The 17,643-nt window shown below is 50.6% G+C and overlaps 1 protein-coding gene and 1 long non-coding RNA gene across 28 annotated transcripts in view; both read left to right on the top strand.

The window, feature by feature from the left end:
- EMID1 (EMI domain containing 1) overlaps positions 1-17,643 on the top strand; it is a 53,138-nt gene that overhangs the window by 18,674 nt on the left and 16,821 nt on the right. For 10 of the 27 annotated variants that reach the window (XR_013399373.1, XR_013399364.1, XR_013399366.1 and 7 more), the window contains exons 4-13: positions 998-1,081; positions 2,344-2,405; positions 6,127-6,247; positions 6,564-6,614; positions 6,699-6,788; positions 7,362-7,508; positions 8,453-8,542; positions 8,688-8,740; positions 9,223-9,285; positions 9,387-9,431. Coding sequence is in view for 15 of the 27 variants with exons in the window: in XM_077950220.1 (XP_077806346.1) it covers positions 998-1,081; positions 2,344-2,405; positions 6,127-6,247; positions 6,564-6,614; positions 6,699-6,788; positions 7,362-7,508; positions 8,453-8,542; positions 8,688-8,740; positions 9,223-9,285; positions 9,387-9,431 (806 nt within the window). In the remaining 12 variants the exon portion in view is untranslated. Of the gene's footprint in view, positions 1-997; positions 1,082-2,343; positions 2,406-6,126; positions 6,248-6,521; positions 6,615-6,698; positions 6,789-7,361; positions 7,509-8,452; positions 8,543-8,687; positions 8,741-9,222; positions 9,286-9,386; positions 9,432-17,643 lie in introns of all 27 variants that reach the window. The other 17 variants (XR_013399362.1, XR_013399363.1, XR_013399370.1 and 14 more) reach the window with 5 other exon arrangements.
- On the top strand, positions 10,419-16,825 carry LOC144331856 (uncharacterized). Its single transcript, XR_013399418.1, has 3 exons — positions 10,419-11,381; positions 14,459-15,208; positions 16,285-16,825. It is a non-coding gene; the product is annotated as an uncharacterized LOC144331856 (long non-coding RNA).

Genomic DNA, 17,643 nt, shown 5'->3' with positions numbered 1-17,643 from the left:
CAGGGCCTGGCAGCCTCCACTGGGGGCTGGCCAGAGGGACTCGTCTGGTTTGAGTTCTCGGCGCCTCTCGCTCCCTGCATCAACCCACAGCCCTGCTCCGAGCTGCCAGGCCCATGCCTTATTTGGGTCTTGTCTCCCCCCAGACAACATTTCGTGGCCTTAAAAGGAAGGCCTGGGGGGCTGAGGGGGGCAGTTGCCAGTGCTGGCTCCACAGCCTCTCCAGCTGTGCCCCCGCCCCTGGTTTGGCCAGTCCATCCCTCCAGCTGTGGAGAAAACAAGTCCCCTAAAGCCAGACCAGCCAGGATGGCTGGGGCGGGTGCGGGGGGGTCCTCCTTGGGAGGGGTGGCAGCAGGGGTTGGCCCTGGAACTGGCTCCCCTTGCCCTCCCAGACAGCCAGCCTCCCTCTGGTTTTCATTTAAAACCAGGGCTGGATCCACTTCAGTCTCCTCTTACCAAGCCAGGCAGTGAAAGTGTGGATGGCAACAGTCACGGCGGCCGTTTATTGAGCACCTACTGTGTGTGCCGGTCGCTGTGTGTGCACAGTGGGCCCTTTGCATTCATGGCTGACCTCAGGCCTCACCTCAGCCTGGGAGGTTTAGAGGTCTTAGAATCCCATTTTACAGATGGGAAAATAAGTCCAGAGAGGACAAGTCATGCAGGACAGTAAGTGTCAGGGCTCGGACCCAGGCTTGTCTGAGCTCTAAACTCTTAGCCCATGAGGCTGGCTGGGGTTGGGGTCGTTGGGGAAGTCCTCAGCCTCATCCATGGCCCCCGCCCCATTGCCAGCCCCTCTTCCCAGCCCTATCAGGTGGCCAGCCTTGCTCTAGCTCAGCCCAGTTCATGCTGTGTGACCCAGATACGTGGACTCTCCTTCTCTGGGCCTCTGTGTCCTGTGCTGAGGGGAGTAGGGATCCCTGCTGGGGCTACAGTGGTGGGCAGGGGGACCTGAGGAGGCAAGGATCATACCCCAGCAGGGCTCTCACCCTCCATCCCTCAGTTGCAGGTTCCTCTGGCTCCTTGGAGCCCATGTGGTCGGGCAATACCATGCGGCGGATGGCACTTCGGCCCACAGCCTTCTCAGGTGGGTCCTGGGGTAGCTTCTTGGGGTCCCCTGGGCTGAGGGAGCTCTGGAGCGGGCTCAGGGCAGTTTAGTAACTGTCCTAAAAGCCAGCAGGTCTGGCAGTGGAGGGTCAAGGACAGTAACAGTCTCCCCATCCCACGCTCCCCAGGCCACAAAAGTTGCTTTGAGGGGCACAGAAAGGACCCCAGAGGGGCATCTGACCTGGGTCCAGACATCTGGACCCATGACCCCTGGACTCTTGCAGATGCCAGTTCAATCCCCCTGTTTCCTCTTTTTATGTAATCAGCACTTTTCTGAATGTCAGCAGTGTGCAAGGCCCTGTGCCAGGCACTTCCCATCAGCAGCTCATTTAGACCTCACAGCTGTCCACTGCCCTCCCATTGTCCCCTTTTTAAAGAGGAGGAAGCTGAAGGTCTCTGACCTCCCTGCCCTGCCCTGCTCCAGGCCCCACAGCTGGGAGTCGGGGCAGCACCAGGACTAGACCCCAGATGTGCTAGTTAGGCACTCACCCCTCCCTGCTCTGAGCCATGTCCTCAGGTGTGAATGGGGGTGACACTCCTGTGAGGAGGGGAGAGACTGCTGGCACAGCACTCGGCAGGGCCAGCAGCTGGGAGGCTCCGTAAATGTCCAGAGCTGCTGTGAATGACTCACGTCATTCTCGAGAGTCTCACCCAGGAGACCGGGGGGTGCTGGATGGTGGGTCGGGGGAGGCTCAGAGGATGGCACCTTTGAGGCCAGCCCAGTCCAGACTGCGCTGGGTAGGTCCCCAAAGCTGGCAAGCCCTGGCTCCAGCCCTGCCCAGGCGGGAAGCAACAGGATCTTTCCAGAGAGGACAAGTCACGCAGGACAGTGTCAAGGCTCAGACCCAGGCTTGTCTGAGCTCTAAACTCTTAGCCCATGAGCCTGGTTGGGGTCGTTGGGGAAGCCCTCAGCCTCATCCATGGCCCCCACCTCATTGCCATTTCCTTGGCTTCTGGGAAAGGGGTCATTTTGGACACAGAGGCTGCCAGGGGTCGGGTCCCTGGTCCTGCTGCAGGAGAAGCAGGCCACTCTGGAGGCTCCAACGCCAAAAAGAACTCATAGGGTGAGGTCCCCCTGGATCCACCATGATCCTGTAGCCCCTCCCCAGCCTAAGGCTCCCTCATGGGTTGGAGTCATCAGATATCTGATCCTTCCCTGCATCCCACCTCCCAGAGACTGAAGGGCTCTGAGGGGGAGCCTAGGACCCTCGGCCCTGGCCCCAGCTTCCTTCCTCCCCGCAGGTTGTCTCAACTGCAGTAAAGTATCAGAGCTGACAGAGCGGCTGAAGATGCTGGAGGCCAAGGTGGGTGAGCAGCTCTCTCCTGGGTGGTTGCCCCCTGCCCTAGGCCAGTCCGGGCAACCACCATCCCACCCTCCCCTCCTCCTTCCCCACACCCCATGCTTGCACCCTCAGCGAACCCACAGGGCAGCTCTGAGCTGACTTAGCGAGCAGCATCCCCTGTCAGGCATGTCCTGGTTTCCTCTAGTGTCCCTCCCTTGGAAGCCTGCTCACAGGTTGTGCCTCAGTTTCCCCTTCTGTAAAGCGGAGGGGACACTAGCATCCACTCAGTGAAGACTGTATATGTGAAGTGCAAGTCACAGCCAGCCTGGCCTGTTCTTCCTCCAGGAGGCCTGTGAGCTCCCTCCCATGGGGCTCCATTACCATCCCAGCCAGATCAGCAAAGACACTGCCCAGAGATCCTGGTGGGATCTCCTGGCTGCCCCTGCCCCATACCCTTTCTCTATCCCCCCAACCCCCATCCATAATACAATCTTCCTGGTTTCAAAAACAAAACATCTATCATGCATCTCAAATTATTTCAAGATAAAATGTTTTGTATTCTTTGTTTCGTCTGGTTTTGTTTGAAACAGGGTCTTCCTGTGTTTCCCAGGCTGGAGTGCAGTGGCGAGATCTCAGCTCACTGCAACCTATGCCTCCTGGGCTCAAGCAATCCTCCCACCTCAGCCTCCTGAGTAGCTGGGACCATAGGTGAACAACACCACATCCAGCTAATTTTTTAATTTTTGGTAGAGATGGGGTTTCTCCAAGTTGCCCAGGCTGGTCTTGAACTTCTAAGCTCAAGCAATTCGCTGTCTTGGCCTCCCAAGGTGCTGGGATTACTGGGATTACAGGTGTGAGCCACTGCGCTGCCATAAAACTTTTTTTTTTTTTTTTTTAAATTAAAAAGTACAGCTTGGTGCAGTGGCTCACACCTGTAATCTCCACACTTTGGGAGGCCGAGGCAGGTGGATTGCTTGAGGCCAAGAGTTCGAGACCAGCCTGGCCAACATGGCGTAACCCTGTCTCTTTTAAAAATACAAAAATGGCCGGGCGCGGTGGCTCAAGCCTGTAATCCCAGCACTTTGGGAGGCCGAGACGGGCGGATCACTAGGTCAGGAGATCGAGACCATCCTGGCTAACACGGTGAAACCCCGTCTCTACTAAAAAATACAAAAAACTAGCCGGGCGAGGTGGCGGGCGCCTGTAGTCCCAGCTACTCAGGAGGCTGAGACAGGAGAATGGCCCGAACCCGGGAGGCGGAGCTTGCAGTGAGCTGAGATCCGGCCACTGCACTCCAGCCTGGGCGACAGAGCGAGACTCCGTCTCAAAAAAAAAAAAAAAAAAAAAATACAAAAATTAGCCTGGCATGGTGGCACACGCCCATAATCCCGGCTACAAAGGAGGCTGAGGCATGAGGATCACTTGAACCTGGGAGGCGGAGGTTGTAGTGAGCCAAGATCATGCCACTGTATTCCAGCCTGGGCAACAGAACGAGACTCTGTCTCAAAAAAAAAGAAAAAAAAAAAATTAGGCTGGGCGCAGTGGCTCAGCCCTGTAATCTCAGCATTTGGGAGGCTGAGCCGGGTGGATCACAAGGTCAGGAGTTCAAGACCAGCCTGGCTAAGATGGTGAAACCTTAGCTTTACTAAAAATACAAAAAATTAACCGGGGCCAGGTGAGGTGGCTCATGCCTGTAATCCCAGCACTTTGGGAGGCTGAGGGGGATGGATCACCTGAGGTCAGGAGTTCGAGACCAGCCTGACCAACATGGAGAAACCCTGTCTCTACGAAAAATACAAAAATTAGCTGGGCATGGTGGCGCATGCCTGTAATCCCAGCTACTCGGGAGACTGAGGCAGGAGAATTGCTTGAACCCAGGAGGCAGAGGTTGCAGTGAGCTTAGATCGTGCCATTGCACTCCCGCCTGGGCAACAAGAACGAAACTCTATCTCAAGAAAAAAAAAAAAAAAAAAAAAGCCGGTCGTGGTGGCAGGTATCTCTAATCCCAGCTACATGGGAGGCTGAGGCAGAGAATTGCTTGAACCCAGGAGGCAGGGGTTGCAGTGAGCTGATATTGCACCACTGCACTCCACCCTGGGCTTGGTGGCTCGCACCTGTAATCCCAGCACTTTGGAAGGCCAAGGCAGGAGAATTACTTGAGGCCTGGAGCCCGAGACCAGCCTGGGCAACATAGCAAGATTCCATCTCTACAAAAAATTAGCTGGGCTTAGTGGCACACAGCTGGCACACAATCCCAGCTGCTCAAGAGGCTGAGGCAGGAGGATCACTTGAGCTCAGGCAGGCAAGGCTGCAGTGAGCCGTGATAGCACCACTGCACTCTAGCCTGAACGGCAGAGCTAGACCCTGTCTCTAAAATTAAAAAAAGGAAGATGCCCCTGATTTATCCAGTGGGAAAAACGAGCTTCCAAATAGCATGTGCTGGCCCCTGAGTTACAAGGCACGGGGTTCCAGGAGCAGTTCCCTGAGCTCTGTCCCAGGAGAAGCCCACGTAAGAGGCAACTCAGTCCCACATCTGTGATGGGAATTCCTGGTTCAGGGTCTGCTGGAGAGTTTCAGCTTTTCTCTGGACAGGCCCCCACGATCCCCAAGCCCCTGGTCTATGGTCATCTGGCCTCTCTTTGGTCCTCAGCAGCTGAGGGGACACCTCTAGCTTCCCAGAGTCTTCCTCACTGTGGACCCAAAAGTGGACTTTGTGTACACCTCCAGGTTTCTATTTCATGTCGACTCTTCCAAACTTCCTTCCAAATTTAGTGAAAGGCCAGGAATGGTGGCTCATGCCTGTAATCCCAACACTTTGGGAGGCTGAGATAAGCAGATCACTTCAGGTCAGGAGTTTGAGACCAGCCTGGCCAACATGGTAAAACCCCATCTCTACTAAAAATACAAAAATTAGCCAGGTATGGTGGCGCACGACTGTAATCCCAGCTACTTGGGAGGCTGAGGAAGGAGAATCACTTGAACCCGGGAGGCGGAGGTTGCAGTGAGCCGAGATCGCGCCACTGCACTCTAGCCTGGGCAACAGAGCAAGACTCTCCATCTTGGAAAAAAAAAAAATATTAGTGAAACTCTTCCAGCCATACCCTGTGGTGCTTTAACAAATCAAGAAAAGCTTCTTATTTGTAGATAAGCATAGAAAAAAAGCGCATGGCCCAGCAAGCACCGTGACAGTCACAAAGCTCAACTTGGCTGGCAATGATGGTGTCAATGACTTTTTCATAATGCGTGTTATGAATCGTGTGCTTTGAAAAACACTGTCACTTCTAATGAAGCTCTGTGCCCCTGCGAGCCTGGGGCTCCACTCCAAGCTGGGGCCTGCTGGCTATGTGCCTCCTGCCTCCCACACCAGGCCCCTTGGCTGGCCTGTCCCTAGTGAGACCTTGCCTCATGCCTGTAATCCCAACACTTTGGGAGGCTGAGGCAAGATGATCACTTGAGCCCAGGAGTTCAAGACCAGCCTGGGCAACATAGCGAGACCTTGTCTCTACAAATAATGTTTTTTTTTTTTAATTTGCCATGTGTGGTGGTGCGTCCCTGTGGTCCCAGCTACTTGGAAGGCTGAGGCAGAAGGATCACTTAAGCCCAAGTGGTTGAGGCTACATGAGCTGTGATGGTACCACTGCATTCTAGCCTGGGCAACAGAGCAAAACTCCATCTCAAAAAAAAATAGGGAGGGGTCCTAGTGAGACCCTAGTACCCACCCCGTCCCTGTCTTCCTCTTCAGGTGGCCATGCTGACTGTCATAGAGCAGCCAGCGCCTCTAACACCAGCTACCCCTGAGGACCCTGCCCCACTCTGGGGCCCTCCTCCTGCCCAGGGCAGCCCCGGAGATGGAGGCCTCCTGGGTGAGTGTCAGACTCAGACTTGCCTGTGGGAATGAGCAGTGGGTTGGGAATTGGGGAAGTGGGATTCTGGTCCCCACCCTGTCACTGACTCCCAACTTAACCCTCTAGTGGGCCTCAGTCTTCCCATTTCCCGTTTCTTAGACCCGCCTAAGAGGACCGTCTCCTGGGACTCCTGAAACCTGCAGTCCCTGGAGACCAAGCAGCCCCAGCAGACCCTGCCTGGAGGTCGGGGGGAGCTGGGAGTGGGGATTCTGGATGAGTCTCCCTCCTCCAGGCCCAGCGGGGACACTGACCTCTGCCTACCCCCCTACCCCAGGGCTGCCAGGAGCCATAGAGAGTGTGAGGGTCCCGCTGCTTCCCCGAAATGGTAGGTGCTGGTAGGGGGGCTGGGGCCAGGGTGGGGGTCAAGAGCAGATCTGGAGCTGCCAGTCTGATATGCTTTATCCCCCAGACCAAGTCGGTGCTCGGGGGCTGCCCGGGCCCACTGGCCCCAAGGGAGATGCCGGCAGCCGGGGCCCAATGGGGATGAGAGGCCCACCAGGTGAGTGCCCGCAACGTTGCTCCACAGCTCCTCTGGCCACCCCCCCACCAGGTGGGCCCTTCCCCGCTCCTGACATGGCCAGGATGGCCTGGGCCCTTTCATCTGCTTGCCTCTTCACTCAACACCCCGCCAGGGAGTGCCCCGTTCACACCTGGGCTCCATGAAATCCTCTCTTACATTCACTCGACTCACATTCCCTGGGCACCTACACTTAGCAGGCTCTGGGCTGGTCACTGGGTGGGGTCAGACATGTCCCTGCCCTTCTGGAGCTTCCAGACTGCTGGGAGCAGGGCTGGGCAGAGGAGAAGCAGCAATGCTTGCCCCATGTGACCAGGGTTTCTATGAGGGACTTTGGGGGTTTGGGAGCCCCAAGGAAGGAAGACCCAGCCTGGATGAGGTGGAGGACTGGGTGCTGTGCTCATCCCCCTGTTAGACAACCAGGGAGCCTAGGTCTATGGACTGTGGGGCCCTCTCTCATGCCCACCGCTCCAGGCTGCCTTGTCCTGTCGCTTAAGGCCACCCTAGGCCTCCCTGCCTCCTGTATACCCACAAATCCCTGTGATTCCATTGCAGGTCCACAGGGCCCCCCAGGGAGCCCTGGCCAGGCTGGAGCTGTGGGCACCCCTGGAGAGAGGGGACCTCCTGGGCCACCAGGGCCTCCTGGCCCCCCTGGGCCCCCAACCCCTGTTGGGCCACCCCATGCCCGGATCTCCCAGCATGGTGAGTCCCCGCAGGTGGAGGTGGGGGTGGAGTAGCCATCAGCACAGTGCCCGCTACCATCTGCCAGGTGCCTTCTGTGTGCCAGCCCTGCTCATGGTAGGCCAGGTGTGACCCAGTCCTCCAGCAGGCGCTGTTGTCCTCCTGTGTTTACAGATGAGGAACACTGAGGACCAGAGAGGGGAGGTGGCTTGCCAGGGTCCCACAGCCCCGGCGTAGGGGAACGGCTTCAAACGGGCTGCCTCCAGAACCTGTGCTTAGAGCCACCAGGCATCAGGCCGTCCCGAGCCTTGGAATCCAGTTCTCAGAGCACTGAGAAGCAAAAGACCTGGCAGCAGGAAGCGAGCTCTGAGCTCCCAAGGCCACAGGCCTGGCCCCTCCTCCAGGCCCTGATGCACGTCCTTGGCTTCTTCCCTTTGGCAGCCCAGCCTGACCTGCCCATGGACTGCCAGGGGTCAGAGTGTGGAGCGCCAGATTTCAGCCTCTTTTCCATCGTGTCTTTGGTGCACACCAGTCATTCATTCTGCCATCCCAGCATTCATTCCATCTCACTATCCATACAATGGGGACAATGACAGTGCCAGCCTCCCAGAGCTGTGTAACACCCATGTACAGAAGCCTGGCACACAGTAGGTGGTGGATAAATGGTTTCTTTTATTGTCATTCCCATTTGGCAGGTGACAGTACAGGCTCTGAAAAGTGGAGAGTGTTGCTGGATGTCACCAGCTAGGTTGCAGTGGGGTTAGAACCCACATCTCCCTGCTTCCTGGTCTTGTGAGACCAGCACTCTCCACACTCCTCACCCTGGGAGCAGGTGCCCAGGTGGTACCAGCCATGCTGCAGGCTGCCCCATGGGGCAGTCCAAGCTGTCTTGGCAGAGGTGGCAGGTGAAGACTAACCACCCCACTCTACCCAGCTCTACTCACTCATCATCTTTGCTCACCCAGGAGACCCACTGCTGTCCAACACCTTCACTGAGACCAACAACCACTGGCCCCGGGGACCCACTGGGCCTCCAGGCCCTCCAGGGCCCATGGGTAAGTTGAGTCCAGGCCTGGGGTAAGGGGTGGAGTTGATAGATGGCAGAGGGAATAGGGTTTGGGGCTGTCAGGAGGGAGCTGATGGGGCACTTCCTGAGATTGTACTTTGTTCTGGCCCTTAGGACATCCTGTCTTTTTCCAGGTCCCCCTGGGCCTCCTGGCCCCACAGGTGTCCCTGGGAGTCCTGGACACATAGTGAGTAGTTCTCCTTGTACTCTCACCCATGTGTCTGTCCATCTTTCCATCTATCCATACATCTGTCCATCATCCACCCTTGTATCCATCTATCCATCCATCCATTCATCCTTCCATTCATTCATTCAATAAGTATTTATTGAGCACTTAATATGCAAACTACCTTCCATAAATCTTATTCAATCCAAGTAATGAAAACCATGTATTGTTATCACCTAAAACCAAGAAAAGTGGGGATTCTTGCCCTAGGGCTGTGGCCAGCACATGGCAACTTCCGTGAGTTGTGGTGGGACTATCTGACTCTAGGATCAGATCTTTTAACACTGAGCTGTATGAACTGATTGCTCTGTGCTTGGTGTATGGTGAAGAACCCAGAGGCCCAGACCAAGCTAGAGCACCCTCCCCACAACACCTCTGTTCCCAAGCCCCTGCCTGCTCCATCCTGCCCCAACACAAGGCTGAGGCCCTGTCTTGTTGCTCAGGGACCCCCAGGCCCAACTGGACCCAAAGGAATCTCTGGCCACCCAGGAGAGAAAGGCGAGAGAGTGAGTACTCAGGTGGCCCCAGGTGGGGGAATTCTGGAGAGTCCTGAGGGCCCCAGGTCAGAGCCCTCAACAGCTGACACCATTTGTCTCCTCCTACACAGGGACTGCGTGGGGAGCCTGGCCCCCAAGGCTCTGCTGGGCAGCAGGTAAGTGTTGCTGTCTGTCCTGCAATCATCCCTGCAGGATCCCATAGTCCCAGATTCTTCCTCTGACTCCATCCCCTGCAACCAGAACTTCTGATCCTCCCTGTTTTGTCATTTATTCTCAGATGCTCCCTGTCTCTGAGACTCGTTGTCCTCTTTGGATCAGGCTGCCTCTGGCTCTCTCACTCTGGCTCTCTGTTTCTTGTATCTCTCTCTTTCCCTCTGCATGTCTGTCTCTTTGACTCTGTATTTCATTTACACTCTATCTCTCCAATTCTGATTGTAGATCTGTTCATTTCTCTCTTTAATATGGTCAATTTTTATGTATTTTGGGTCTTTGTTATTAGGTGCATTCACATTTAGTTTTTTAATGTCTCCTTGGTCATTTTACCTTTATGAAATTAATATCTTTATCTCTGATAATACTTGTCTTGAATCTTCTTTGTGTGCTTTTAATAGCACACCAGCTTTCTTATGCTTGGCATTTGCATGTTATATCTTTTTTTATCCTTTTTCTTTCAACCTGTAACTTTATATTTAAAGTGCATCATGGCCGGGTGTGGTGACTCACGCCTGTAATCCCAGCACTTTGGGAGGCCAAGGCAGGTGAATCGCTTGAGCTCAGGAGTTCAAGACCAGCCTGGGCAACATGACAAAACCCTGTCTCCAAAATATGTATATAAATTTTCTTAAATGTAAGAAAGTGTGGGCCAGGCACTGTGGCTCACACCTATAATCCCAGCAATTTGGGAGGCCGAGGCGGGTGGATCACCTAGGTCAGAAGTTCAAGACCAGCCTGGTCAACATGGTAAAACCCCATCTCTACTAAATATACAAAAATTAGCCTGGTATGGTGGTAGGCACCTGTAATCCCAGCTACTCAGGAGGCTGAGGCAGGAGAATCACTTGAACCTGGGAGGCAGAGGTTGCAGTGAGCTGAGATTGTGCCATTGCACTCCAGCCTGAGCAATAAGAGCGAGAGTTTGTCTCAAAAAAAAAGAAATGCATCATATGACTTGGGTCTTGCTGTTTAAAAACAGTTTGACTGTTTAGTTAATTTATATTTAATGATATGTATAATTGATTAATTAATTGATATGGTTCTGTTTAAGTTAACCATCTTGCTGTTTATGTTCTATTTACTCCTTCTGTTTTGTGTTTCTTTTTTCCCTTCTCTTTTCTTGTCTTCTTTTGGATTGAGTACTTTTTTATTCCTTTTTTCTTTTATAGAAACAGGGTTTCCCTGTGTGCCCAGGCTGGACTCAAACTCCTGGGCACATAGTGAATGAAGTGCCTTAAGTGATCCTCCTGCCTCAGCATCCCAAGTATCTGGGACTACAGGTGTGCGCCATCGTGCCTGACTTAAAATCTTCTCTTTCTAAAATTAATTCTCTTTCTAGAATTAAAGCTATTCTTGCTTTCTTTTGATTAGAGTTAGCATGCTATATCTTTCTCCATCCCTTTCCTTTTTTTTTTTTTTTTCTTTTTTGATACAGGGTCTTTCTCTGTCGCCTAGGTTGGAGTGCAGTGGTGCAATCATCACTCACTGTAGCCTCAACTTCCCTGGCTCAGGCAATCCTCACACCTCAGCCTCCTGAGTAGCTGGGACCACAGGCATGTACCATCATGCCCAGTTAACTTCCATTCCTTTACATTTAACCTGTTTTGTGGTTATATTTAAAGTCAGTTTCTTGTAGACAACATATAGTTGGGTCTTGTTTTTTGGTCCATTCTAACAATCCTCATCTTTTAATTGCTGTATTTAGGCCATTGACATTTAAAGTGATTATTGAGGCCCAGCATAGTGGCCCACACTTGTAATTCCAGCACTTCAGGAGGCAAGGCAGGAGGATCACTTGAAATCAGGAGTTTGAGACCAGAGTGGGCAATAAAATGAGACCCTGTTTCTATAAAACAAATTTTAAAACTGGCTGGATGTGGTAGTGTGCATCTGTAGATTCAGCTACCTGAGAGGCTGAGCTGGGAGGATTGCTTGAGCCCAGGAGTTGAAGGTGACAGTTATCATTGCTTTACTGCATTTCAGCCTGAATGACAGAACCAGACCTTGCCTCTAAAAAATAACTAAATAGTCTGTGCATACTGGCTCACATCTGTAATCCCAGCACTTTGGGAGGCAGAGGCAGGTGGATCACCTGAGGTCAGGAGTCCGAGACCAGCCTGGCCAACATGATGAAACCCCGTCTCTGCTAAAAACACAAAAATTAGCCAGGTATGGTGGTGCACTCCTGTAATCCCAGCTACTCAGGAGGCTGAGACGGGAAAATCGCTTGAACCTGGGAGATGGAGGTTGCAGTGAGCCGAGATCCCGCCACTGCACTCTAGCTTGAGCGACAGAGTGAGGCTCCATCTCAAAAAAATAAATCAATCAGTAAAATAAAAAATAACTAAATAAATGAAGTGATTATTTATATAGTTGGGTTAATAGCTATCATATTACTATTTGCTTTTATCTTTTTTATTTTTTGAGGCAGAGTCTTGCTCTGTCACCCAGGCTGGAGTCCAGTGGCTTGATCTCGGCTCACTGCAAACTCCGCCTCCCGGGTTCAAGCAATTCTTCTGCGTCAGCCTCCTGAGTAGCTGGGACTACAAGTGCCTGCCACTACACCCGGCTAATTTTTGTGTTTTTAGTAGAGATGGGGTTCACCCTCTTGACCAGACTGGTGTTTAACTCCTAACCTTGTGATCTACCAGCCTTGGCATCCCAAAGTGCTGGAATTACAGGTGTGAGCCACCATGCCCGGCTACTATTTTCTATTTGTTGTCCTTGTTCTTTGTTCCTATTTTTGTCTGCCACACTTTTTCTTTCTTCTTTTTTTTTCTTTTTTTTTTCTTTTTTTGGCTTTATTTATTTATTTATTTTCTTTTGAGATGGAGTCTTGCTGTCTCACCCAGGCTGTAGTGCAGTGGTGCAATCTCTGCTACTGCAACCTCTGCCTCCCGGGTTCAAGCAATTCTCTTGCCTCAGCCTCCCGAATAGCTGGGACTACAGGCACCCGCCACCCTGCCTGGCTAATTTTTGTATTTTTATTAGAGACAGGGTTTCACCATGTTGGCCAGACTGGTCTCGAACTCCCGACCTCAGGTGATCCACCCAGCTCAGCCTCCCAGAGTGCTGGGGTTACAGGCGTGAGCCACTATGCCCGGCTTTGCTCCTCCTTCCTTTATGTAAAATCTGAGTTTCTGACATATAATTTTTGTCCTCTCTGAAGAACTCCTTTTATTTTTTCCCAGTTGGCTTTATTTGTGATTCTAGAATTGGGCAACACTTCATTCCGTAAAATAAAATAAGCACTCTGCTGAAGAACTTCTTTTAATGTTTCCTACAAGGCAGATCTAGTGACAAAAATTCCCTCAGTTTTTGTTTGTCTGAGAGTCTTCATTTCCCTTTCATTTATGAAGAATAATTTTTCAGGGTAAAGATTTCTAGGTTGAGGCCGGGCGCAGTGGCTCACGCCTGTAATCCCAGCACTTTGGGAGGCCGAGACAGGCGGATCACGAGGTCAGGAGATGGAGACCATCCTGGCTAACCCGGTGAAACCCCGTCTCTACTAAAAACTACGAAAAACTAGCCGGGCGAGGTGGCGGGCGCCTGTAGTCCCAGCTACTCGGGAGGCTGAGGCAGGAGAATGGCGTGGACCCGGGAGGCGGAGCTTGCAGTGAGCCGAGATGGTGCCACTGCACTCCAGCCTGGGTGACAGAGCGAGACTCCGTCTCAAAAAAAAAAAAAAAAAAAAAAAAAAAAGATTTCTAGGTTGATGTGTTTTTGTCCTCTCAATGCTTTGTGTATTACTCTCCACTCTCTTGCTTGCATGGTTTCTGCACAGTTGGGTGTAATTCTTATTGTTGCTCCTCTGCAAGAAAGATATTTTTTCCTTCTGTTTTCTCTTCAGTATTTTTTATCTTTGATTCTCTGAAGTGTTTTAAAAAACTATTATTGTTATTGAGACAGGGTCTCACTCTGTCACCCAGCCTTCTGAGTTCAAGGGATCCTCCCGCCTCCACCTCTCGAGTAGCTGGGACTACTGGCACGTGCCACACCTGGCTAATATTTTTTTTTTTTTTTTGAGACAAAGTCTCACTCTTGTCCCCCAGGCTGGAGTGCAATGGCGTGATCTTGGCTCACTGCAACCTCCGCTTCCTGGGTTCAAGCAATTCTCCTGCTTCAGCCTCCCAAGTAGCTGAGATTACAGGCACCTGCCACCACGCCTGGCTAATTTTTTGTATTTTTAGTAGAGAGAGCATTTCACCATGTTAGCCAGCCTGGTCTCAAACTCCTGACCTCAGGTGATCCACCCACCTCAGCCTCCCAAAATGCTGGGATTACAGGCATGAGCCACCACGCCTGACCATTTTTTTTTTTTTTTTTTTTTTTTAATTTTAGAAGCAAGGTCTCACTATGTTGCCCAGGCTGGTCTTTCTGGCCTCTAGTGATCCTCTTGCCTTGGTCTCCCAAAGTGCTGGGATTACAGGTGTGAGCCACTGCACCCAGCCTGATTTTCTGAAGTTTGGATATGATATGCGTATGTGTCATTTTGTGGCATTTATCCTATATGGTGTTCCTTAATCTTCCTAGATCTGTGGTTTTGGTGTCTGACATTTTTTGGGGGGAGAATTCTGTCATTATTACTTTAAATATTGCTTGTGTTTCTTTCTCTTTTCTCCTTCTGGCATTCCATTATGCATATTTACGTCTTTTGTAGTTGTTCCAGAGTTCTTGGTATTCTGTTCTATTATTTCAGCCTTTTTTCTCTTTGCATTTCAGTTTTGAAAGTTTCCATTGTCATATCATCAGGCTTAGAGATTCTTTCCTCAGCCATGTCCAGTCCACTAATAAGCCCATCAAAGGCATTCTTTATTTCTGTTACAGTGCTTTTTATCTCTACCACTTATTTTTAATTATTTCTTAGAATATCTTTTTTTTTCTCTTTTTTATTTTTTATTTTTTTTAATGTAGAGGCAGGGTTTTACCATGTCACCCAGGCTGGTCTCAAACTCCTGAGTTTAAGCAGTCTACCCGCCTCAGCCTCCCAAAGTGTTGGGATTACAGGCATGAGCCACCACACCCAGGCCTTTCTTAGAATTTCCATCTTTCTGCTTATACTCCATCTCTTCTTGTAGGTTGTCTACTTTTTCCATTAATTCCCTTAGCATGTTAATCGTAGATTTTTAAAATTCCTGGCCTGATAATCTGAACATTTCTGCCATATCTGATGCTGGTTCTGATGTTTGTTGAATCTCTTCAAACTGTGTTTTTGCCTTTTAGTGTGCCTTGTAATTTTTCACTGGAAGGTAGACATAATGTACTATTCAAAAGAACTGCAGTAGATAGGCCTTTAGTAATGTAGTGAGAAGGTATGGGGGAAGGGAAGTGTTCTGGAGTCCTATGATTAGATCTCAGCCTTTTTTTTTTTTTGAGACGGAGTCTCACTCTGTCTCCAAGGCACTGGAGTGCAGTGGCTCGATCTTGGCTCACTGCAACCTCCGCCTCCTGGGTTCAAGCGATTCTCATGCATCAACCTCCCAAGCAGCTGGGACTACAGGTGCCCACCACCACACCCGGCTAATTTTTTTGTATATTAGTAGAGTTGAGGTTTCACCATGTTGGCCAGGCTGGTCTTGAACTCCTGAGCTCAGGCAGTCCACCCACCTTGGCCTCCCAAGGTGCTAGGACCGTAGGTATGAGCCACTGTGCCCAGCCTAGATCTCAGTCTTTAGATGAGCTTGTGCCCTTGGACTGTGAACTTCACCAGTGTGTCTCGGTTGTTGTTGTTTTGTTTTGTTTTGTTTTTGTTTGGGGGTTGTTTTTCCTCTTAAGTGGGACAGGTTGTCTAGAGGGGGTTAGAGTTGGATATTTCCCTTCCTTCACATGGAAACTAGAGGGAGCTGGAAGTGGGCATTTCACCTCCTCCAGAGTGGTTAGTGTTGGGAGGAAAGCTGAGTTTTGGGAAAGAAGCTGAGGCGGGGCTTGCATGTCTGACATAACATAAAAGAGCCTTGGAACATGTCTGGGGTCCAGGGTCAAGAACCCCTTGTGGCCTTTGGAACACCAAACTCCGTGCTAAAGGGTGGAAAGCTACCCTGCCGCACCATAGTCTAAGCCCAGGGCATAAAACCCCTCGTGACTTGGATGGAATCCAGGGCTCAGGGCATAAAACCCCTCGTGGCCTCTGGAATGTGTCTAGATTTGCTGGCTTCTTGCTTCTAGCACTCCCATTACCTTAAGTAGCAGAACATGTTCCATATGCTTCAAAGAAAATGCTAAACTGTCACAGCTGTAAATCATGTGCTTGATGCATTGCTTTCTCTCAACCCCTGCATCCTCACCACCTGTTTCTTTGTTTGATCACCAATAAATAGCGTGGGCTCCCAGAGCTCAGGGCCTTCACAGCCTCCATACTTGTGTTGGCCCCCTGGACCCACTTTCTCTCTCAAACTGTCTTCCCATTCCTTTGACTCTGCAGGACTTTATTGCCCCCATGAGCTGGTGTTGGGTCCGATCATCCCAACAGGTTAGGATCTGGTAAAGTAGTTTCTCCTGAGGTAGGCTTTGTTCAGAAGAGAATGCTTTGGTCTGTTTCAAAATGGTGCCTCCTCTCCTCCCCCTGCTGGAAGGACAAGGCATTTTTCTCTGATATTCACTGTGAGGGCCTTGTAGAGCTCCTTGAGGTAAAACTCACCAAAGGAGGGATGTGGGCCTGTGACTGGGTCCCCCTGGAGTTTTTAACCCTAAGACCTGTCTACACGGAGCCTCTAGAAGTTCATCAATTACAGTTTAGGTTTTCCTCTCCTGGCCTTGGTTCCTCTGGAGGTTTGTGCTTGTGGGTTTCTGCTTTAGTAAGCTGTGATGGTCTGGATTTGCCTCTCCAGCTTTGGGGGCAGTGGTTTGCCTGTGGCCTCATTTCTCCAACAGATCTAAGAAGAGCCGTTGATTTTTCAGTTTTTTCAACATTCTACTTGTTATTAAGATGGAATGACAACTTTGAAGGTCTTTCTTTTTTTGAGATGACTCTCGCCCTTGTCCCCCAGGCTGGAGTGCAATGGTACGATCTCGGCTCACTGCAACCCCTGCCTCACGGGTTCAAGCGATTCTCCTGCCTCAGCCTCCAGAGGAGCTGGGACTACAGGCACGTGCCACCACGCCTGGCTAATTTTCATATTTTTAGTAGAGACGGGATTTCACCATATTGGTCAGGCTGGTCTCAAACTCCTGACCTCAGACGATCCACCTGCCTCGGCCTCCCAAAGTGCTAGGATTACAGGCGTGAGCCACTGCACCCAACCAACAACTTCTAAGCTCTTTACATGCCGGGTTGGAACCCAGAAGTCTGTTTTGTTTTGTTTTTAAATCAAATTTGGAAAAAAAAAAAAAAAAAAAGGTCAACATTTCCTCAAACATTTTTTTCCGTTTCTGCCCTCCAGTCTGTCCTTCTGGAACGCCACTGATTTTCTCCCAGGAGTCACTGAAGTTCTGTTCGTTTTCAAAAAAATCTTTGTCTCTCTGTGCTTTATATTTCTTTATTTTACTTTTTTGAGATAGGGTCTTGCTGTGTCACCCAGGCTGGAGTGCAATGGCGTGATCACAGCTCACTGCAGTCTTGAGCTCCTGGGCTCAAGCAATCCTCCCACCTCAGCCTCCTGAGTAGCTGGGACTACAGGTGCCCACCACCACACCTGGCTTGGTTTTTTGTTTGGTTTTTGTTTTTTCATTTTAAAGTAGAGATGGGTCTTGTTATGTTGCTCAGGTTGGCCCCAAAGTCCTGGTCTCAAGCTGTCCTCCCACCTTGGCCTCCCAAAGTGCTAGGACTACAGGCTGTCTCTGTACTTTAGTTTAAATTATTCCATTGGCCTACGTACAAGTTGATTGTTTACTTCTTCTGTTGCGTCCAATCTGATATTAATTTCATCTGATAATTTTTTATTTCCAGTATTATCATTTTCACTTCCAGGATTTCCATTTGATTCTTTTTTACAATGTATATATCTCTCCTAAAATTCTCCATCTTATCACCCATGATATCAATTTCAGTAGATTATTTAACATGTTAATCATAGATATTTTAAACTCCTTTGCTAATTCTAACATCTAGGTTGGCTGTGGATCTATTTCTATTGGCTGATTTTTCTCTTCAATATGCGTCACATTTTCCTGTGTCTTCATGTCTAGTAATTTTTTGTTGCACACTGGACAAAGGAG

Source organism: Macaca mulatta, chromosome 10 (assembly GCF_049350105.2).
Source record: "Macaca mulatta isolate MMU2019108-1 chromosome 10, T2T-MMU8v2.0, whole genome shotgun sequence".
Classification (NCBI taxonomy): domain Eukaryota; kingdom Metazoa; phylum Chordata; class Mammalia; order Primates; family Cercopithecidae; genus Macaca; species Macaca mulatta.
The sequence above is the reverse complement of the archived record's forward strand: the minus strand, read 5'-3'. Positions and strand labels throughout refer to the sequence as shown.